The 22,078-nt window shown below is 40.6% G+C and overlaps 1 protein-coding gene across 1 annotated transcript in view; it reads right to left on the reverse strand.

Annotated features, from left to right (window-relative positions):
* Positions 1–1,719: 1,719 nt before the first annotated feature.
* The window catches only part of SCD5 (stearoyl-CoA desaturase 5), a 56,680-nt gene continuing 36,321 nt past the window's right edge, over positions 1,720–22,078 (reverse strand). The window contains exons 2-5 of the mRNA XM_060779327.2: positions 19,747–19,877; positions 16,095–16,300; positions 12,719–12,951; positions 1,720–2,709 (exon numbers count right to left, since the gene is read on the reverse strand). Of these exons, the coding sequence (XP_060635310.2) occupies positions 2,519–2,709; positions 12,719–12,951; positions 16,095–16,300; positions 19,747–19,877 (761 nt within the window). The 3' untranslated portion in view covers positions 1,720–2,518. The remainder of the gene's footprint in view (positions 2,710–12,718; positions 12,952–16,094; positions 16,301–19,746; positions 19,878–22,078) is intronic.

Consider the following 22,078-nt stretch of genomic DNA (forward strand, 5'->3'; position numbering starts at 1 on the left):
TCCATGATTTAATTCCAACTAAAGCAATGGTTTTCAAACTGGATACTGAGGAACCTTCACATTCTTTGGGGAGGTATCTGGGAATTTTTAATGACAATATCAATGGTGGTGGACAAAGCGCCCTCAACAGAATGGTTACACACCACGACTGAAATCTGATGATCTCCACAAATGTAGGGAAGTGGTCTGTGTATTTTAGAGGAGTGTTTCTCAAGCTTGAAAATATTTTTTGGATTCCAGATTCCTGGAAGCAATCGCCACCATGACTAATCATGAAGCACACTGACAACTGTTAATCCAATTACATCTAAGGATCTTTAGTTTGAGAATTGCTATTCTAGACTGTCATCTCAGCCATACTCTTTATTGTAATGTTATTTTGTTACTGTATTCATATGTTTTTTTCTTTCTTTTTAATGTAATTTTAATGGTGTTGCTTGTTGTTTATGTTTTGGTTTTATCTTGCTGTAATATGTTGTCTGGGCTTGTAAGCTACCCTGAGTCCCCATTGGGGAGATGGTGGCGGGGTATAAATAAAGGTTATTATTATTATTATTATTATTCTCTTTCACATTACACAGTAAAAGCATTTTGATACTACATTACTGCTGATTAAAAGGTCAGTGGTTCGAATCCAAGGAGCAGGGTGAGCTCCCATCTGTCAGCTCCAGCTTCTCATGTGTGGACATAAGAGAAGCCTTCCCTACAGGATAGTAAAACATTTGGGCATCCCCTAGGCAATGTCCTTGCAAACGGCCAATTCTCTCGCAGCAGAAGTGACTTGCAGTTTCTCAAGTTGCTCCTGACATGAAAAAAAAATCCCAAACACTACCATGTCACTTTTGGAGCCAGGATTTGTACTCTGAAGCTCTCTAGTAAAAAATTCTAAATGTCTTGCCAAACTATAAATAGAAAGATTCCACAGGGTGGATTTATGGCGGTTAAAGTAATGTCAAAACTCTGTCACTGTGCAGGATGAAAGATGAGCTGAGGAAACATAATCAGTGGTCTGCATGAGATGAAATTTCATCTGGTCCTCTCCATCTGAAGCTTTAACTTTTGCTGATTTGATTAATATGGTGTAAGAGTCTCTAGGTCCTGAAGTGACTATATAGTCAAGAGGACATTGGCCATGGAGCCATGCTGCAGGACCTTGAGAGATGCTCTCTCAGATAAACAAAATAGCCTTTTGTGGTAGCCATGCACATCTAACCCCACAAAAGGGCCTACTGCAGTGGTTCTCAACCTGTGGGTCCCCAGGTGTTTTGGCCCACAACTCCCAGCCAGTTTACCAACTTTTAGGATTTCTGGGAGCTGGAGGCCAAAACATCTGGGGATCCAAAAGTTGAGAACTACTGGCCTACAGTATAGGCATAAATAGAAAATAGATGAAACTCTGTGCAAGATTTGTGGTGAATCAGCAACCATTCCCAACTCACAGTGTAGCTAAAAGATTGCAGCTCCTTCCATGCTTATCTGCCTACTCAATCAATGCAAGTTGCATATCTTTGAATGTCAATGTACTCTAGTTATAAAATGGGACCGCCTGCTTAGAAGTGCTGACATAACTTGTCCTTCCAAGACTAAAAACCATTTGAGTTGTAGATTTTTTGGGCTATATTGCCATGTTCTAGAAGCATTCTCTCCTGACATTTCACCTACATCTATGGCAGGCATCCTCAGAGGTTGTGAGGTCTCACAACCTCTGAGGATGCCTGCCATAGATGTAGGTGAAACATCAGGAGAGAATGCTTCTACAACAGGGCCACATAGCCCGAAAAACTTACAACAACCCAGTGATTCCAGCCATGAAAGCTTTTGAAAATACATTAAAAACCATTTGTTGTAGTGGCCGTCTACTAATTGATTTTTTTGTCTTTCGAATATCAATTATGAGTATGAATTTGTTGACCGGGGCTGTTTGCAGCTCTGCTAGTAATTCTGATGCAGATGTGTTCTTGTATGCGCGGAACCCATAGCTACGCATTACTTATGCTTGACTTGGGTGATTGAATGCACCGGTGAATGACCATTTTGATCCAAAAATTATTATGAAATTGGGGGTGGATCTAATAGATCAAACAAACTCAATAAATGCTTGAATGAGTTTTTTTAAACTAATACTCTCATAACCCCCTGTCCAGTATGGCCAGTAACCATACTGGAATGGTTGGTAGGATGGGTTCATGAATCTCAGGCCCAAAATAATAACTCTCCAAGTTCTTTCCTAAAGACTGCTCTCCCTTGCATTGTAGCTCATGCTCCAAATTCCCTGCAACGACTCAGGGTTGAACACATAATGAGTGAATGTTGCCCTCCAACAGAAGAGTTTGAAAACCATTGCCCTTGAGTAAAACAGAATTAACCCAGGAACTTATTTGGCCTATGTTCAATGAAAGAATACTACTTCCATCCTAAGGAGAAGGTCGGGGTAAGGAGATCCGCACCCCAAGCCCCTAAAGAAACATACGAACGACACATACAGCAGCATCAACGTTGAAAGACTTGGTTCTGGTTTTCAAGAACTGCCATCTCCAGTCCTCTCTTTGCGAGCCTGGATCATCTCTTTCGGAGCATGCTTCCGCTCAGTGACCAAACCCAACCAAAACATGAAGTCAATGAACCACGTGGTTGGGTTGAATTTCAAGCCCAGCTCACTGGCCGAATAATCAAACGGAAAGGTGTGGTGGTAATTGTGGAAACCTTCACCTAGAAAAATAATAATAATTGAGAAGTAATGAAGAATATGGTCAAAAGCAATAGAAAAGTAATGCTGATAGATAACATCAACAGGATCTAGAGGACAGATTATTGTCCAAGCTTTCATGGAATTATTTTGAAAATAAGCAAAGAAATTATAAAGTCATTAATCTCCATATACACATCATGTTCAGAAAGAAAAAAAGTGCATGATTTAAATTATGATCTATTGTCTATTGAATACTGTATATACTCAAGTATAAGCCGACCCGAATATAAGCCGAGGCATCTAGTTTTACCACAAAAAACTGGGAAAATGTATTGACTCGAGTATAAGCTGAGGGTGGGAAATGCAGCAGCTACTGGTAACTTTCAAAATAAAAATTATATTAATTTAGGCATCAGTAGGTTAAATGTTTTTGAATATTTACATAAAACTGTGATTCAAGATAAGACTGTCCAACTCTGATTAAACCATTATTCTAACCTTCTTCAATGTAAATATGCTTACATGTCCTCCAATAATAATAAATAGAGTAAAATAATAAATGTAATAATAACAATAATAAATGGAGTAAAATAATGAATGTAATAATAACAAGAATAAAATAATAAATGTAATAATAATAACAACAACAACGTAAAATAATAAATAATATTGACTCAAGTATAAGCCGGGGGAGACTTTTTCAGCCTAAAAAAAGGACGGAAAAACTAGGCTTATACTTGAGTATATACAGTAACTCCCATTGAGTGCAGTAAGCATCTATGTATTTAGGATGGCAGTCTTTAAGTCAGTGGTTCTCAACCTTCCTAATGCGCGACCCCTTAATACAGTTCCTCATGCTGTGGTGACTCCCAACCATAAAATTATTTTTGTTGCTACTTCATAACTGTAATTTTGCTACTGTTATGAATCGTAATGTAAATATCTGATATGGAGGATGTATTTTCATTCACTTAACCAAATTTTGCACAAATACCTGATATGCCCAAATTTGAATACTGGTGAGGTTGGAGGGAATTGATTTTGTCATTTGGGAGTTCTGTTTGCTGGGATTTATCATTCACCTACAATCAAAGAGCATTCTGAACTCCACCACTGATGGAATTGAACTAAACTTGGCACACAGAACTCCCATGGCCAACAGAAAGTACTGGAAGGGTTTGATGGGCATTGACATTGAATTTTGGAGATGTAGTTCACCTACATCCAGAGAGTCCATTATTTGTGGACTCAAACAATGATGGATCTGGACCAAACTTGGCACGAATACTCAATATGCCCAAATATGAACACTGGTGGAGTTTGGGGGAAATGGATTTTGACATTTCGGTGTTGTAGTTGTTGGGATTTATAGTTCACCTACAATCAAAGAGCACTCTGAACCCAGCCCACAATGGATTTGCACTAAACTTAGCACACTATCTACATGGCCAACATTGAATGCTGGTGGGTTTGGGGGGTGGGGTGGGGGGCGTTTTTGAATTCTGGGATTTGTAGGTCACCAACTCCAAAAAGGAAGAGAAGGACAGGTGGAGAGATCTTCAGCCTTCTCTGCCAAAAGTGTTCCTAAGAAAACCAGATATATGTGTTTTCTGATGGTCTTTGGTGACCTCTCTGAAACCCCCTCATGACCTCCCCAGGGGTCCCGATCCCCAGGTTGAGAAACACTGCTTTGGATGAAATGAGTCACACACTTATCACTGAGCGTGTAAATGTGATCCATGTTTATCTCGCCATCCTTCTCACTGATGCTGCAATCACAAACCCAATTAATATGGAGACAATCCCAATGGTCCCAGGGCTGTTTCTGAGATACTGTGCACAGGATTTCATTGCGAAGTTTTTCTCTGGGCTATCAGCAAATTAAAGAAATTATAATTGCTCCAGTTCAGCCAATTAAACTGATAAATCAAAACTGTGAAAAAAGAGGCACGGAAAATCTTAATCTTTTAAAGAGTATTTTTAGCCGACGTGCGTTTGGGTCATTGCACTCACTCATGGAGAAACTTGTAATAGGAAAGGAAAAGTAATACTACGTAAAGGTGACGCCTATTCCTGTAGCTTTTATAATAACATCTATCTATCCATCCATGTACAATTGTATTACCTATTAAGGAGGGACATGTATTTCAATTTTTCAACATTTAATTGAGGGTATAGCGGAGATATTTAAAGCTCTCTGCTGGAAAGCTGAAGCCTATTCACAGGATTCCTTGAGATGAAGCCACATATAACAATCAAAATTGCATGGAGCTGATATTTATTCTAGTGAAGGAGAAAAGTCAGAAAGTAAGCATTAGCACGTCTACACAGTATGATCAATGCACTTTGACACCACTTTAACTGCCGTTGCTCAGTGCTATGGGGTGACGGGGGTTGTAATTTTTCCCCTCTGGAATGTGTCCAGAGGAGGGCGACTAAAATGATCAAGGGTATGGAGAACAAGCCCTATGAGGAGCGGCTCAAGGAGCTGGGCATGTTTAGCCTGAAGAAGAGAAGGCTGAGAGGAGATATGATAGCCATGTATAAATATGTGAGAAGAAGCCACAGGGAGGAGGGAGCAAGCTTGTTTTCTGCTTCCTTGGAGACTAGGACGCAATGGAACAATGGCTTCGAACTACAAGAGAGGAGATTCCATCTGAACATGAGGAAGAACTTCCAACTATGAGAGCCGTTCAGCAGTGGAACTCTCTGCCCCAGAGTGTGGTGGAGGCTCCTTCTTTGGAAGCCTTTAAACAGAGGCTGGATGGCCATCTGTCAGGGGTGATTTGAATGCAATATTCCTGCTTCTTGGCAGGGGGTTGGACTGGATGGCCCATGAGGTCTCTTCCAACTCTTTGATTCTATGATTCTATGATAAGTCATTTTGCCTTCTCTGCCAAAGAGCTCTGGTGCCTCACCAAACTACAAATCACAGGATTCTATAGCATTGAACCAGGGCAGTTTAAGTGGTGTTAAACTGCATTCGTTCCATAGTGTAGATGCACTCCTTGTGGCCTGAATGCTATAGAAACTTGTGTGGTTGAAAATAGAAAATATTGTAAGTTCCTAATGATTTCAATTTAAGTTAAGCACATGTAAAGCATCCTGGCCTATGTTCCAAAACATCTTGACATATTCTGCTGACACGAAGCTAACTAGGACACTGAAATACGATACAATAATAAGTTTGGAAGCAGCAGTTGCTCCTTGTTGGTGTTTTGTTGCTCAGTTGTTGCCATGGCCTGCTTTTCTAAGGCCCCTTCTACGCTGCCATATTATCCAGATCATCAAAGCAGATAATCCACATATGGATTATATGAGTCTACACTACCATATAATCAAGTTCAAAGCAAATAATCTGGATTTTATATGGCAGCTCAGAAGGGGCCAAAGACTTCCATATAACTGGGTTGTTGTAGGTTTTTTCGGGCTATATGGCCATGGTCTAGAGGCATTCTCTCCTTAGGAGAGAATGCCTCTAGACCATGGCCATATAGCCCGAAAAAACCTACAACAACCCGTGATTCCGGCCATGAAAGCCTTCGACAATACATTACTTCCATATAACATTGGTTTAATTGCTTGTTTTGGGGTAGAAAGGGGACTACCAAATCAGAATCCACTTGGCACTACATCAATAAATAAAGTGCCAAGTTCAATCTACTCTTAGACTCCACTAAGTAAAGAGTTCATCTCCTTCTGCAGGCACACCTTCAATTTGAAATTGTATGGTTTCTGAGGGACAGCAAAAGGGAAGCATTGTGAACAAAGCTATAGGTTTCCATGACCCCAAAACTGGTTTGGCATCTGTTGTTCTTTTGAGGAGAAACAGGGAAAGGAAGACGATCAAGCAGTCTATGACCTTTATTAAATGCAAAAGGCCAAGAGGATGCCACTCAAACAAAAAAAAAATGGGGATGCAAAAGTGGATTTATTCCAAGTGTTGGTCTCTAGTGGAAACTTAGAATGCATTGAGTTATGTAGGTCTGTTTGCTAAGAAAAACCATGAAAGAAAGTGTTGACAAAATCAAATAGTGGGCAGTGGACCGGAAATCCTGAATTTGAACTAAATATTTTATTGAACAGCTAGAAAGCTGCAGGGTGAGCTGATGGCTTAAAGCAAAGAAGTAACAGGTAAGGCTCACAACAATGTCCAATTATTTTCCAAAGAACTCGAGAAAGTTAGTTTTTTGAAGTACAGTTCTCAGAATCCCCCAGATGACTTCTTAGAGTTCTGGTTCATAAAAAAGTAACTTTTCCAAGCTCTAGGGCTGTACATTGCTGGAAATAGCAACCTTCTCAAGCCTCCACTAGTTCTTTGTTATGTATATACTGTATATACTTGAGTATAAGTCTAGATTTTCAGCCCTTTTTTTAGGCTGAAAAAGTCCCCCTCAGCTTATAGAATCATAGAATCAAAGAGTTGGAAGAGACCTCATGGGCCATCCAGTCCAACTCCCTGCCAAGAAGCAGGAATATTGCATTCAAATCACCCCTGACAGATGGCCATCCAGCCTCTGTTTAAAAGCTTCCAAAGAAGGAGCCTCCACCACACTCCGGGGCAGAGAGTTCCACTGCTGAACGGCTCTCACAGTCAGGAAGTTCTTCCTTATGTTCAGATGGAATCTCCTCTCTTGTAGTTTGAAGCCATTGTTCCGCATCCTAGTCTCCAAGGAAGCAGAAAACAAGCTTGCTCCCTCCTCCCTGTGGTTTCCTCTCACATATTTATACATGGCTATCATGTCTCCTCTCAGTCTTCTCTTCTTCAGGCTAAACATGCCCAGCTCAAGCCGCTCCTCATAGGGCTTGTTCTCCAGACCCTTGATCATTTTAGTCGCCCTCCTCTGGACACATTCCAGCTTGTCAATATCTCTCTTGAATTGTGGTGCCCAGAATTGGACACAATATTCTAGGTGTGGTCTAACCAAGGCAGAATAGAGAGGTAGCATGACTTCCCTAGATCTAGACACTATGCTCCTATTGATGCAGACCAAAATCCCTTTGGCTTTTTTTGCCGCCACATCACATTGTTGGCTCATGTTTAACTTGTTGTCCACGAGGACGCCAAGATCTTTTTCACACGTACTGCTCTCAAGCCATATTAGAGTCAAGGTTATTTATTATTTTACCCTGTTAGAAATACATAATAAATGTATTGTTATTATTGTTGTTGTTGTTGTTGTTACATTGATCATTCTACTTTATTATTGTTTTTATTATTACATTTATTATTTTACTCTATTATTGCTGTTATTACATTTCCATTATTTTACTCTATTATTAGTATTATTATTATTATTATTATTATTACATTTATTATTTTACTCTGTTTTATTTGCAAGCATATTTACATTGAAGAAGGTTAGAATAATGTTTTAATCAGAGTTCCACAGTCTTATCTTAAATTATAGTTTTATGTAAATATTCAAAACATTTAACCTACTGATGCCTCAATTAATGTAATTGTATTGTATCTATTTTTTATTTTGAAATTTACCAGTAGCTCCTGCATTTACCACCCTCAGCTTATACTCAAGTCAATACGTTTTCCCAGTTTTTTTTTTTTTGGTAAAATTTGGTGCCTCGGCTTATATTCGGGTCGGATTATACTCGAGTATATACGGTAATTGTTTACTGTATTATAGGATTGTATTGGTTTGCAATTTTATCTAACCTCTTTGTTGTGAGAGGGGCTACAGACCAAGAGGGTTTTAAATGATGTATTTTAATATTGAGATAAATGTTTTAATGTTTATGTATGCATATAATGAATTGTTGTCTCGGTATTGAATGTTTGCCATATATATGCTGTGCTCCGCCCTGAGTCCCCTTCGTGGTGAGAAGGGTGGAATATAAATGTTTTAAATAAACAATAAATAAATGTGATCAAGTCTGGACATGTTCAGGACTAAGGGTCCATTTTAGATAAGTGTTTACTTTGAGAAGCCATATAGAGAAGTGTGTATTTGCATCAGAAGCAGTGAGTACAGGTGATTGCTTTAGACTTCAGTGGAGATAGAAGCTATTACACTCTTAGAGTTAGTAGAAGCCATCTGTTTGCATCAGGAGCAGTGAGTACAGTTATACAGTTTAGACTTCAGTAAGATATATGCATAAAGACTCCATAGGGCTATAGACTATTGTTTCTAAGGAAGATGCACTACTTTAAATCCTATTGTAACTGGATTCATAAGCAACGTGCCTGTATGCTGCATACATGAAATTTTGTGAGTAAACCAACGCTGTTACTTTAAAAGAAGATTGTTTATTTTGTCTCTTGAGAGTGTGATTTAAAGGCAAATATATTTTAAGGGAGAGGAGATGTTTTGGGGCCACTTCAAAGAATACTTCTGAGACTCTGCTGAATATATATATTTAATATTTATAGTGGAATATAAATGCTATAAACAAATAAATAAATGTTTTGTGCATTGGCATGTATATAAATGGAATATAAATGTTGTGTGTGTGTGTGTGTGTGTGTGTGTATATATATATATATATATATATAAATGTAATGTTAGTTTGTGGGATTAACATAACTCAAAAACCACTGGATGAAATGACACCAAATTTGGACACAATACAGCTCTCAGGCCAACAAGTGACCATCACTTATAAAAACAGTGAAAAACACAGCAGAAGGGACTTAAAAAGCCAAAAAATAAAAAAATTACATTACAATGCAGTCACAAAACCACATATATACACATATACAAAAATATATACACTCACATATACACAAATATATATACACACAAAACACATATACACAGACTGGTGTACAGCAACGCGTGGCAGGAGACAGCTAGTGTGTGTGTGTGTGTGTGTGTGTATATATATATATATCTGTGTGTGTGTGTGTGTTTGTGCATTGGCATGTCTTTGTCCCTGGCAGTTCAAAGACATGCCTTTGTACATCAGTTTAACAAGTGAGACACCGTTGCCTTGCATGAATGCTGGTTAACATCATTTTTCAAAAGGTTGTGACTTCTAACAAGGTCATACTTTCCTTGACCAGTGGTTTGCCAAAAAGGTTATGAATCCAATTTCCCAAATGGTTATGGAGATTCACAACTTATAAATCATTATTATTGATAATAATACTGATAAATTAGTATTATTATTATTTGAAACACAACAAGATGAGTCCACAGCAGACACTCTGCTGACTGTTGAATTGGATCACACGTCGGACACTTCCCAAGTGTCTAGGACTGTGTGATGTATTGGTGAACAATGCATGCAGATCCCAGTAAGGTGGCCTTCTGCAGCTGGCAGATGGTAATTTTGTCAGCACCAATTGTGTTTAAGTGCAGGCCAAGGTCTTTAGGCACTGCACCCAGTGTGCCAATCACCACTGGGACCACCTTTACTGGCTTGTGCCAGATTCTTTGCAAATTAAATTATTATTATTATTATTATTATTATTATTATTATTATTAGTGCTTACCAAAAGGTTATGGCATCATTTTGCCAAAATACACAAGGATATGCCATGAGAGTTTAAGTATCGAGTCTCCTCAAATTGCAAGGATAAATTAATATGCAGTGGCCAACTATAAACAGGGGACAGGGGTCCTTTGTCTCATCCTGGTCATTCCACAGATATATAAACCCATTTTTCCTACTTCCAAGAGACCTCACTACCTCTGAGGAAGCTTGCCATAGATGCAGGCGAAACGTCAGGAGAAAAATTGCCTCCAGAACATGGCCATATAGCCCGGATAAACCTACAACAACCCAGTGATCCCGGCCATGAAAGCCTTCGACAATACATATAAATAAATGGTGTGTTGTCAGCCATAGTTTCATGTTTTAGCAATGTAAAGTCTATTTTAAAGAGAAGCATTGTTGGAAGTAGAGAGGTAGCTCAACCCATTTTAGTTTTTTCCTACTAAAATTTTCCATTATGAGCCTTGTTTTTGTACAGCTTTTCAAGGCAGCCACTTGAACAGACTGTCGCCCTCTGGAGTCCTCTTTCCTGGAACAAACCAACTGAGCAACATCTGGAGTCAAATCCATACGTTTCCTGCAATTGTCATGTAGGGAGTCCCTTGTGGTCCGTGCAATTCCCAATAAAGCCTGGGACGTTAAGATAAAATTGTCTAGCCTGGAATCTGGGTCTCTCGAGGAGCTCAGGCAAAGGCATAAGAAGCGAGCAGCAATGTCTTGGGGAGGAGAAACATTCTAAGAATAGAACAGCAAGAAGTTCAATATATTCGAGGCTGGCCCAAGACATATTACTGTTTGAGGCAGGTCAACAAATGGTTTCACCCTCTCCTTCCCAGAACCTAATTTCAGTCAAATTATTTTGGCATACAAGGCAGAAAATCCACAAGGACATCTCTCCATCCCTGGCAGGAAAAACTCTGGAATCTTTTGATGACACACTCAAAATTTGACATCTGAAGCAGCTGCTTCATTCTTCCTAGTGATAGGGATGACCTGCATTATGCATTCATAGCAAAGCTAACAAAACCTCTGACAACGCAGCATCTTTATACCAGGGCTTTTTATACTTGGTCAGCTCTCTTTTTCTCTTTTCTGGTGTGGGGTTGCAGCAGCGTGTCTGTAGTAAACAATGACTTAAAATTTGAGCTGGAGAAGAATGGGAGGACATAAAAAATTATTAGGTAAAGATTGTCCCCTGACATTAAGCCCAGTCATGCCTGATTCTGGGTTGTGGTGCTCATCTCCATTTCTAAGCCAAAGAGCCGGCGTTGTCCATAGACACCTCCAAGGTCATGTGGCCGGCATGACTGCATGGAGTGCCATTACCTTCCCGCCGGAGCAGTACCTATTCATCTACTCACATTTGCATGTTTTCGAACTGCTAGGTTGGCAGAAGCTAGGGCTGACAGTGGAAGCTCATGCTACTCCTCGGAATCAAACCTGCGACCTTTCAGTCAAAAAGCTCAGCAGTTCAGCTCTTTAACCCACTGCGCCACCGAGGGCTCGTAAAAATTATGATTGATGTGGATTAATTAAACGAGAGATAGTGGTCTCATGGGGTTGTACTGAAATGGAAACACTTCATGAACTAAGGCCTCTTCTACACCTCCATATAAAATCCTGGTTATCTGCTTTGAACTGGATTATATGGCAATGTAGACTCATATAATCCAGTTCAAAGCAGATAATATGGATAATCTGGATTATATGGCAATGTAGAAAGGGTCTCAATTGGACCTGTCTCAGGGAACATCTCTACTGTAGAAGTAATGCAGTTTGACACCACTCTAACTCCCATGGATAATGGGAGCTGTAGTTTTACAAGGCCTTCTCTGTCAATCTACAAATCTCAGGATTGCATGTCAGTTAAAGTGGTGTAGATGCACCCTTAGTTTGCAGCATACTGTATTTGTATTTAGCTACTTAAGTGATAAAGTGGTTCTGAAATTCCTTGGGAAAATAAAGAGTTGGAAAGTTCAAAAGAAAGTGAATTTCGTCACCTTCCATCAGTGGTTACCTTATTGTCTTACAGCAGATTTAGAGAATGGTTAGAAGTCTGTGAAGAAGCATATCCAGAGCCATCCTTAGAAGTGCTTGAAAAGAAATGGTTTCTTAGTGAGGGCCATGGTTAGCACAGCAGGTTAAACCATCAGCCACAGAAAATCTTGCCAACCAGAAGGTTGACAGTTCAAGCCACAGGTCGGGGTGAGCTCCCGCCGTCAGCCCTAGTTTCTGCTTACCTACCAGATCGAAAACAGCAATGTGATTAGATAAATAGGTACTACCCCTGAAGACATGCCAGCAAGTCGATCAGGAAGGCATCCATGGAACTCCTCAGCATGGAAAATGGAACAACAGCACCTCCCCATGGCTGAGTTGAGCACAGCTTCCATATGCCAGAGATGGAAAAGAGGGGATTGTCTATGTACTGTCTGTCTTTGTTGTTAATTGTATAACAGCATTGAATGTTTGTTACAGAATGTATGTATTCTGTAATCCGCTCTGAGTCCCCTCAGGTAGAGTGGAATATAAATAAAGCATATTATTATTATTATTATTATTATTATTGCTTACCAATGGCTCCTATAGTGACCAAGGCATTCTCCCGTGGGTTGATGTTCTTGTCATAGGGCCGGTTTCCATACATGTGAGCAGCGCTATTGACCAGCCAAGCGACGTTGAGCGAAACCGTGTACCGGAGGATAGAAGCCAGAAAGTACGAATTCCACAAGCTCTCTTTCCAGAAGTACCAAGGCACAATCGTAGGAATGACAAAACACAGCAGTATGACGGAAGCCACATAGTGCCTGGGAAGAAAGTAAAGCATGGTGAGGTTGCATCATACAAGACAACATTTCTTCATTACTTGGAAAAGTTACTTTCCTGAACTAAAGCTTCCTAAATCCCCTCAACCAGAGCGTGTTTGTATATTTCTGAAAGAAGAATTTATTTTCTTTGTGTTTCTTGAAATCCAAGTTAGCTGAGTTCGGAAAAAATGTCATGTGAGTTTTCCTGGCTGTGTGGCCATATTCTAGAAGGATTCTCTCCTGACGTTTTGCCCACATCTATGGCATCCTCAGAGGTTGTGAGGATGTCCTAAGGACCATCCCTTTTTTGTAGATGTAAGCCAAAGAAGAGGTATTTTTGGCTAGAATTCTGATTATGTTATGCTGTGTATTTTATATAATACTAGCTCGGGGACTCAGCGGTGCGCGGGTTATTTGAGAAAGGCATTGTTTGTTTTGAGAAGTTTGGTAATATCAATTTGGTAATGCGTAATGGTTGCAGTGGTCTCTGGAAGTGAGTGAAGGTACTGCAAGTCCCATCATCTGTGGCAAGTTTAGTCCAGATCCATCATTGGTTGGGTTCATAGTGCTCTCTGAATAAGGGTGAACTGCAACTCCTATAAATCAAGGTCAATTCCCCCCAAACCTGGTCATGGGGGTACTGCATGCCAAATGTGGTCCAGGTTCATTACCAAAGGGAGTCACAGTGCTCTGCCTTGATGCACGGTGAACTGCAACGTCCATCCTGTTGAGTCAGTCCCCCAAACCCCTCCAGAATATTCAGTTACTGAACAATTCCTCTGTGTTTGCTGTGTGCCGTAGGAAAGGGTTAAGGGAGAGGCAGTGGGCGGGGTCATGCAAATTCCACACAAGAAACCCTGAGATGCCTGCCTGTGTTGTTGGAAACATGTCAAATCTAGGATGAAATTATCCCTGAATGAAAGCATTCCTTGGGTGGTGGCCATAGTGTTTGGGGAGGACATTGGCAGTGTTTCGGCTATATGTTTATGATGGTGCTCATTATAACCTGCAATGACAGTTGAGGGAATGCCTTTGGAGGCTTCTCAGCACTTGGAACTACAGCCTGTTTGTGGAGGTGGGAGGCTGTCTGTGTAAGTGGACACCTCCGCCACATACGCACATACACATTTTTCACTTTTATTATGTGCATATGTATGTATGTGTATAGATAAGATATATATTTCTGTCTATGTAGATGTCATCTATTTATCAGCCTTTTAAAAAAAAAAATCTCAAATATGCCAAACCTTAATCTATTCTTTTTAACATCAGTTAAAAAGTAGTATTGGATGTATGCTGGTTACTTTTTCCTTTAATATACCAGTTGAAAAGTTTTTCTATAACTGTTATTGGATGTAGTATGATTGATTTTGTGTAAAACTCAGTTTTGCACCTAAAATATCCTATTTATTTATTTATTTATTGTGTTAGGAGCGAACCAAAACAGTTGTATTGCATTAAAAACAAACAAACAAAACACAAGGTTTGCAGGCTTGGTATTCTATTACATATCCAATTAAAACTATTTTAAAAAATATACATGTTGGAAGGATGTTTGAAGGTGCATTTATCCTTTGGGTTGTTATAAATACGTTGAAATGGTTTCCTCCTGCCCTGAGCCAGAAGTTGAACTTGATGGCTCGTGGAACCTATTCCAACTTTATGAATCTATGATTCTATGAAACAAACTTTTCACGAGATCCAAGGCAATGGGTTTTCTATCAAAAATATGCTGTGTGAGCCATTAAAATACCTAATCAATACATTTATTAAACTCAGGCATCTTAAATAATACGAGACATGGTAGCTGTGAAAATCAGTAGAATGAAAGAACTTATTTTCTTTGTGTTTGGTTCTTTTAGCTGGCCAACCAGGGGCAGCCTTCAGGACAACCCCTTTCCCTCTGACCCCTAATTCTGGGGCAGGAAAAATGAAGCCATGCTGACGAATCTAGAGCAGTGGTCCTCAACCTTCCTAATGCTGCAACCCCTTAATACAGTTCCTCACATTGTGGTGATCCCCAACCATAACATTATTTTTGTTGCTACTTCATAACTCTAATTCTGCTACTGTTATGAATCGTAATGGAAATATCTGATATGCAGGATGTATTTTCATTCACTGGACCAAATTTGGCACAAATATCCGATACAGCCAAATTTGAATACTAGTGGGGTGGGGGTGGGGATTGATTTTGTCATTTCAGAGTTATAGGTGTTGGGATTTGTAGTTCACCTACAGTCGACATGCATTCTGAACTCCACCAATGATGGAATTGAACCAAACTTGGCACAGAGAACTCCCATGAACAACAGAAAATACTGGAAGGGTTTGGTGGGCATTGACCTTGAGTTTTGGAGTTGTAGTTCACCTACATCCAGAGAGCACTGTGGACTCAAACAATGAAATGTCTGGACCAAACTTGGCACAAATACTCAATATGTCCAAATGTGAACATTGGTGGAGTTTGGGGAAAATAGACTTTGACATTCAGAAGTTATCATTGCTGGGATTTATAGTTCACCTACAATCAAAGAACATTCTGAACTCCACCAATGATGGAATTGAACCAAACTTGGCACACAGAACTTCCGTGACCAATAGAAAATACTGGAACGGTTTGGTGGGCATTGACCTTGAGTTTTGGAGTTGTAGTTCATCTACATCCAGAGAACACTGTGGACTCAAATCAATGATGGATCAGGACCAAACTTTGCATGAACACTCAATATGTCTAAATGTTCACACTGGTGGAATTTGGAGAAAATAGACTTGACATTTGGGAGTTGTAGTTGCTGGGATTTATAGTTCACCTACAATCAAAGAGCATTCTGAACTCCGCCAATGATAGAATTGGGCCAAACTTCCCACACATAACCCCTATAACCACCAGAAAATACTGTGTTTTCTGATGGTCTTTATCGATCCCTTTGATACCCCCTGGTGACTCCCTCAGGGGTCTCAACTCCCACGTTGATAAAAGCTGATTTAGAGATTTATAGAAAAGGAATCAGGTAAAAAAAAAAAGCATTTTTTTGTATTCTTGGTTCTCTCCCTTCCATGGAAGTTCTGTCCCTCTAACCTCGATAAATATGGAGTACAGATTGTACTCTTCAATCTCCCCGTCTCTAAATTTCACTTACTTTCGTTGAAATATAACGACAGGGTCATTCAGCAGGTCACTGAAGTCCAGCTTGCTTCCTTTCTCAATTACATCCCGATGTTTCCGGACAAATAGCCAGCCAATGTGGGAGAAAAAGAAGCCCCGCTGGGCATTGTGGGGGTCCGCATCTGTCTCAGAGTATTTGTGATGCACTCGATGGTCTCGGGCCCATTCGAAAATATCATTCTGCAAGGAAGAACAGCAGGGAAGGCTTAGTGATTTCGCTCAAAGTCAACCTAAAGCCTTTTTATCATCCGAAGGAGAATAGCTAATAACCCACCCTCTTATTGCTGTTTTTGTGGCAAGGCTTATTCAGAGGGGGAATGATCATTGCCTTCCTCTGAAGCTGAGAGAGTATGACTTGCCCAAGGTCACCCAGTGGGTTTATATTATATTACATTTCTAACAGAACAAAGCAAACAAACAAACAGACATAATACAAAATGTGTGAGTTTGGTAGTGATTAAATGTCCTTTGACCAGTATCTGGCCACTTGGAGTGCTTCTGGTGTTGCTGCAAGAAGGTCCTCCATTGCGCACGTGGCAGGGCTCAGGCTGCATTGCAGCAGGTGGTCAGTGGTTTGCTCCTCTCCACACTCGCATGTCGAGGATTCCACTTTGTGGCCCCATTTCTTGAGGTCGGCTCTGCATCTCGTGGTGCCAGAGTGCAGTCTGTTCAACGCCTTCCAAGTCACCCAGTCCTCTGTGTGCCCAGCGGGCAGTCTCTCATTTGGTATCAGCCATTGGTTGAGGTTCTGGGTTTGAGGCTGCCACTTTTGGACTCTCACTTGCTGAGGTGTTCCAGCGAGTGTCTCTGTAGATCTTAGAAAACTATTTCTAGATTTAAGTCGTTGACGTGCTGGCTGATACCCAAACGGGATGAGCTGGAGATGTCTCTGACTTGGTCCTTTCACTATTGGCTGCTACTTCCCGGCAGATATCAGGTGGTGCAATACCGGGTAAGCAGTGTAATTTCTCCAGTGGTATAGGGCGCAGACACCCCGTGATAATGCGGCATGTCTCATTAAGAGCCACATCCACTGTTTTAGTGTGGTGAGATGTGTTCCACACTGGGCATGCATACTCAGCAGCAGAGTAGCACAGTGCAAGGGCAGATGTCTTCACTGTATCTGGTTGTGATCCCCAGGTTGTGCCAGTCAGCTTTCGTATGATATTGTTTCTGGCACCCACTTTTTGCTTGATGTTCAGGCAATGCTTCTTGTAGGTAAGAGCATGGTCCAGAGTGACTCCCAGGTATTTGGGTGTGCTGCAATGCTCCAGTGGGATTCCTTCCCAGGTGATCTTCAGAGCTCGGGATGCTTCTCTGTTCTTGAGATGAAAGGCACATGTCTGTGTTTTAGATGGGTTGGGGGATCAGCTGGTTTTCCCTGTAATAGGCAGTAAGAGCACCTAGAGCTTCGGAAAGCTTCTGTTCTACCATCTCAAAGCTCCCTGCTTGAGCAGTAATGGCACGATCATCAGCATAGATGAAACTCTCTGTCCCTTCTGGCAGTGGCTGGTCATTTGTGTAGATGTAGATGTAATATAGAAATGTAATATAATTGATTGGCTGCCCTGACACGAAATAAATTAAAAAAAAACCCAGTGGGTTTCTATGGCTGAGATGGGATTTGGACACTAGTCTCCAAAAACATAGTCCAGTGCTCAACTCACCATGTCAGGCCAGCTCCATATTAAAGTTTGATCATATTATTTTGCATCCTAGGAAATAGAAATGAGAGTTGCCATAATATAACAGTTTGAGTACTCCAACTCTGGAAGCCAACCATGGAAACCCACTGGGTGACCTTGGGTGAGTCACACTCTTTCAACTTCAGAAGAAATCAAAGGCAAACATCTTTTGATAAGGTCACATTAGGGCTGCCATACATTGAAAACAACTTGGAGGTAGATGACAACAACAAAGAGGTAAGAATAGTTCCATGTGTTGTCAGTGGTTTCATAGCCAGAATCACTGGGTTGCTGTGAGTTTTCTGGGCTGTATGGCCATGTTCCAGAAGCATTCTCTCCTGACGTTTTGCCTACATCTATGGCAGGCATCCTCAGAGGTTGTGAGGTCTGTTGGAAACAAGGCACGTGAAGTTTATATATCTGTGGAATGTTCAGGATGGGAGAAAGAACTATTGTTTGCTTGAGGCAAGTGTGAATGTTGCAATTGGTCACCTTGAATGGCTTTGTAGTTTCAAAGCCTGGCTGATTCCTGCCTGGGGAAATCAAAGAATCATAGAGTTGGAAGAGACCTCATGGGCCATCCAGTCCAACCCCCTGCCAAGAAGCACCTTCCTTTGCTGGAAGGTGTTAGCTGGCCCTGATTGTTTCTTGTCAGGAACTCCCACGTTTTATGAATGTCCCTCTTTATTTACTCTCCTGATTTTAGAGGTTTTTTTTAAATACTAGTAACCAGATTTTGTTCATTTTCACTGTTTTCTCTTTGTGTTGAAATTATCCACATGCTTGTGGATTTCAGTGACGTCTTTGTGTAGTCTGACATAGATAGAAGCCATTGAAAACCACAAGCATATGGACAATTTCAACAGAAAGGAGGAAACAATGAAAATGAACAAAATCTGGCTACCGGTTTTTAAAAAACTCTTAACATCAGGACAGTAAATAAAGAGGAACACTAAAAAAAACCCCAAAAAACAGGGGAATTCCAGACAAGAATCAATCAAGGCCAGCTAAGACCTCCCAACAAAGGTTTCCCCCAGGCAGGAATCAGCCAATCTTTGAAGCTGCAAGGCCATTCAGTGCTAATCAAGGTGGCCAACTGCAACATTCACATTGGCCTCAAACAGACAAGAGTTCTTTCTTCCACCCTGGTCATTCCAGAGATATATAAATCTCACTTGCCAAGTTTCCAACAGATATCACAACCTCTGAGGATAGCTGCCGTAGACGTGGGCAAAACGTCAGGAGACAATGCTTCTGGAACATGACCATACAGCCTGAGAAAACTCACAGCAGCTCAGTAATCCCATGCTTTTTCTTGAATAATGATAATTTAAATAAGTTTTTATTGTCTTTTAATAATATCCCAAATCATCTTCCTGAGACATTTACTCCATCGTGTTTAAGAATAAGTCTAGACTAGGTTTGAATCCTAACTTCATAGCCATGATTATTCTCATTTCGAACATGATGACATGGTTGGGGACACTACCGTTCTTGGCAAGGCTTTTACTGCACAGTATCTTTCTTTCATTCAGGTCTGTATCTTGTGCATGGTCCAAATCTTGCATTGCCATTGCACTCAACAAGGGATTTGCTTAAATCAGGCATGGGCAAACTTTGGCCCTCCAGGTGTTTTGGACTTCAACTCCCACAATTCCTAACAGCCGGTAGGCTGTTAGGAATTGTGGGAGTTGAAGTCCAAAACACCTGGAGGGCCAAAGTTTGCCCATGCCTGGCCTAATTCATTCAACAAAGACCTGAAAGGGAACATGAAGCCCATCTAATCCAACTCCTTGCCATACAATTGTTCACAATTACAGCACTAATAGTGATTATCCTCCTATTCTACCATTCTGAGTTGGTGCAAAGCAGTGTCCTATATGACTATAAGGCACAGAAATCGAACCGTTTGCACACATATGGTGCGGCAGACATGCCAACCTGAAATGCCATGGAATTGGCTATCGCCAGGAATATCCGCAAAGGCAGCTTGGCTTTGTAGGACCTGTGACTCCACAGACGGTGGGCGCCTGCGGTCACGCCCAGGGCACACATGACGAAACAGAGGTAAGCTGAAAGACATGAAAGAGAGATTTTATTTGTTTATTTATCGTGTCAGGAGCAACCAGACATTTGTATTACATTTTTAACAAAACAAACAAACAGACAAAACACAAGGTTTGCAAGCTTGGTAGTTGATTAAATGTCCTTTGACCAGAATCTGGCCACTTGGAGTGCCTCTGGTGTTGCCGCGAGGACGTCTTCCATTGTGCATGTGTGCATTGTGCAGCATGTAAAAATAGCAAAGCAGCTGGCCTGGATGATCTACGGATGGAACAAATCAAAAATTTTGGCCCAAAAGCAAGGCACTGACTGCTGGAGCTGATGAACAACTGCACTGCATCCTGTCAGATCCCCAAAATCTGGAGGAAAGCAAGAGTCATTGCCATCTTGAAGCCAGGCAAAGACCGTAATGATCCAAAAAGCTATAGACCAATCTCCCTGTTGTGCCACCTCTACAAAGTTCTGGAGAGACTTATTTTGCATAGAATTATGGAAAAACTAGACCCATGTCTGATTCCACAGCAAGCTGGCTTCAGGAAAGGCAAAAGCTGCACATCGCAAGTGCTGAACCTGACTCAGCACATAGAAGATGGCTATGAAAGAGAGATAACGACAGCTTTATTTCAAAAGTGACAATCCAAAGCTCACTCTCTCATTGGTGTCCATGAGCACATAAGGTAGACACAGCTGGCTGATCTAATGGTAGATGTGTAAGGAATCTGCTCCAGGGTTTAGACCAGTGTTTCTCAACCTTCCTAATGCTGCGGCCCCTTAATATAGTTCCGCATGTTGTGGTGACTTCCAAACATAACATTATTTTCGTTGCTACTTCATAACTGTAATTTTGCTACTGTTATGAATTGTAATGTAAATATCCAATATTTATTTATTTATTTATTTACGGCATTTATATGCCACCCTTCTCACCCCAAAGGGGACTCAGAGCAGCTTAAAAGATATATTTTCATATAATATATTATATTATTAGCATAGTTCAATATCAGTATTATATATTACTATATTGCACTATACCATTATATTGTAATATTATTAGTAATATTACATGTAATGTAAATATATAATTATAATATTGTATTATTATTACTAGTATTATATTGTATTACATTATGCAGGATGTATTTTTATTCACTGGACTAAATTTGGCACAAAACCCAATATGCCCAATTTTGAATCCTGGTGGGGTTAGGGAGGATTGATTATATCATTTGTGAGTTGTAATTGCTTGGAGTTATAGTTCACCCACAATCAAAGAGCATTCTGAACTCCACCAATGATGGAATTTGACCAAACTTGGCACACAGAACTCCCATGACCAACAGAAAATACTAGAAGAGTTTGGTGGGTATTGACCTTGAGTTTTGGAGTTGTAGTTCACCTAAATCCAAAGAGCACTGTGGATCTAAACAGTGATGGATCGGGACCAAATTTGGCATGAATTCTCAATATGCCCAAATGTGAATACTGGTGGAGTTTGGGGAAAAGAGATTTTACATTTGGGAGTTGTAGTTACTGGGATTCATAGTTCACCTACAAACAAAGAGCATTCTGAACTCCAATGACAGAATCGGGCCAAACTTCCCACACAGAACCCCCATGACCAACAGAAAATACGGTGTTTTCTGAAGGTCTTTGGTGACCCCTCTGACACTCCCTCGTGACTCTCCCAAGGGTCCCGACCCCTAGGTTGAGAAATGCTGGGCTGGATAGTAACGTTAAAGAACAGACAAAAAGTAGAGTGGTTCCCACAACAGACCCTTTAAAAAACCTAAAAGCAGCACTGCATAGCATTCAAAAGTCCAGCTCTAGTTGGTTTGCAAAAGTCTGATGCTTTGGCCTGCTGCCAGAAGAAGAGCAAGGATGAGGGTCATTCATGCCTCTCTAAGAAGGAAGATTTAAAATCTGGGACAAACAAGAGGGATACAATGCCAAGGATTTCATTACACAAACAAACAAATAGAAAGTAATCTTGTGCTGAGTAAAGTTTTTAACTTGGCAACCAAGCAATGCCGACATTTACTTTCCAAGGTCCCTCCGGTCAAGAGGTTGTCCTTTCCCTTGGACTGAAGAATGAGAGAGAGAGACAGAGATCTCCCTGCCTGCCTTTTCGTATCTAAACCAATCAGCAAGAAATCTGACACTTGAACGACATTTGCTCTTTTCTCACCTAGATATTTGCAAAGACACAAAA

This window comes from Anolis sagrei, chromosome 5 (assembly GCF_037176765.1).
Source record: "Anolis sagrei isolate rAnoSag1 chromosome 5, rAnoSag1.mat, whole genome shotgun sequence".
In the NCBI taxonomy this organism is placed as follows: domain Eukaryota; kingdom Metazoa; phylum Chordata; class Lepidosauria; order Squamata; family Dactyloidae; genus Anolis; species Anolis sagrei.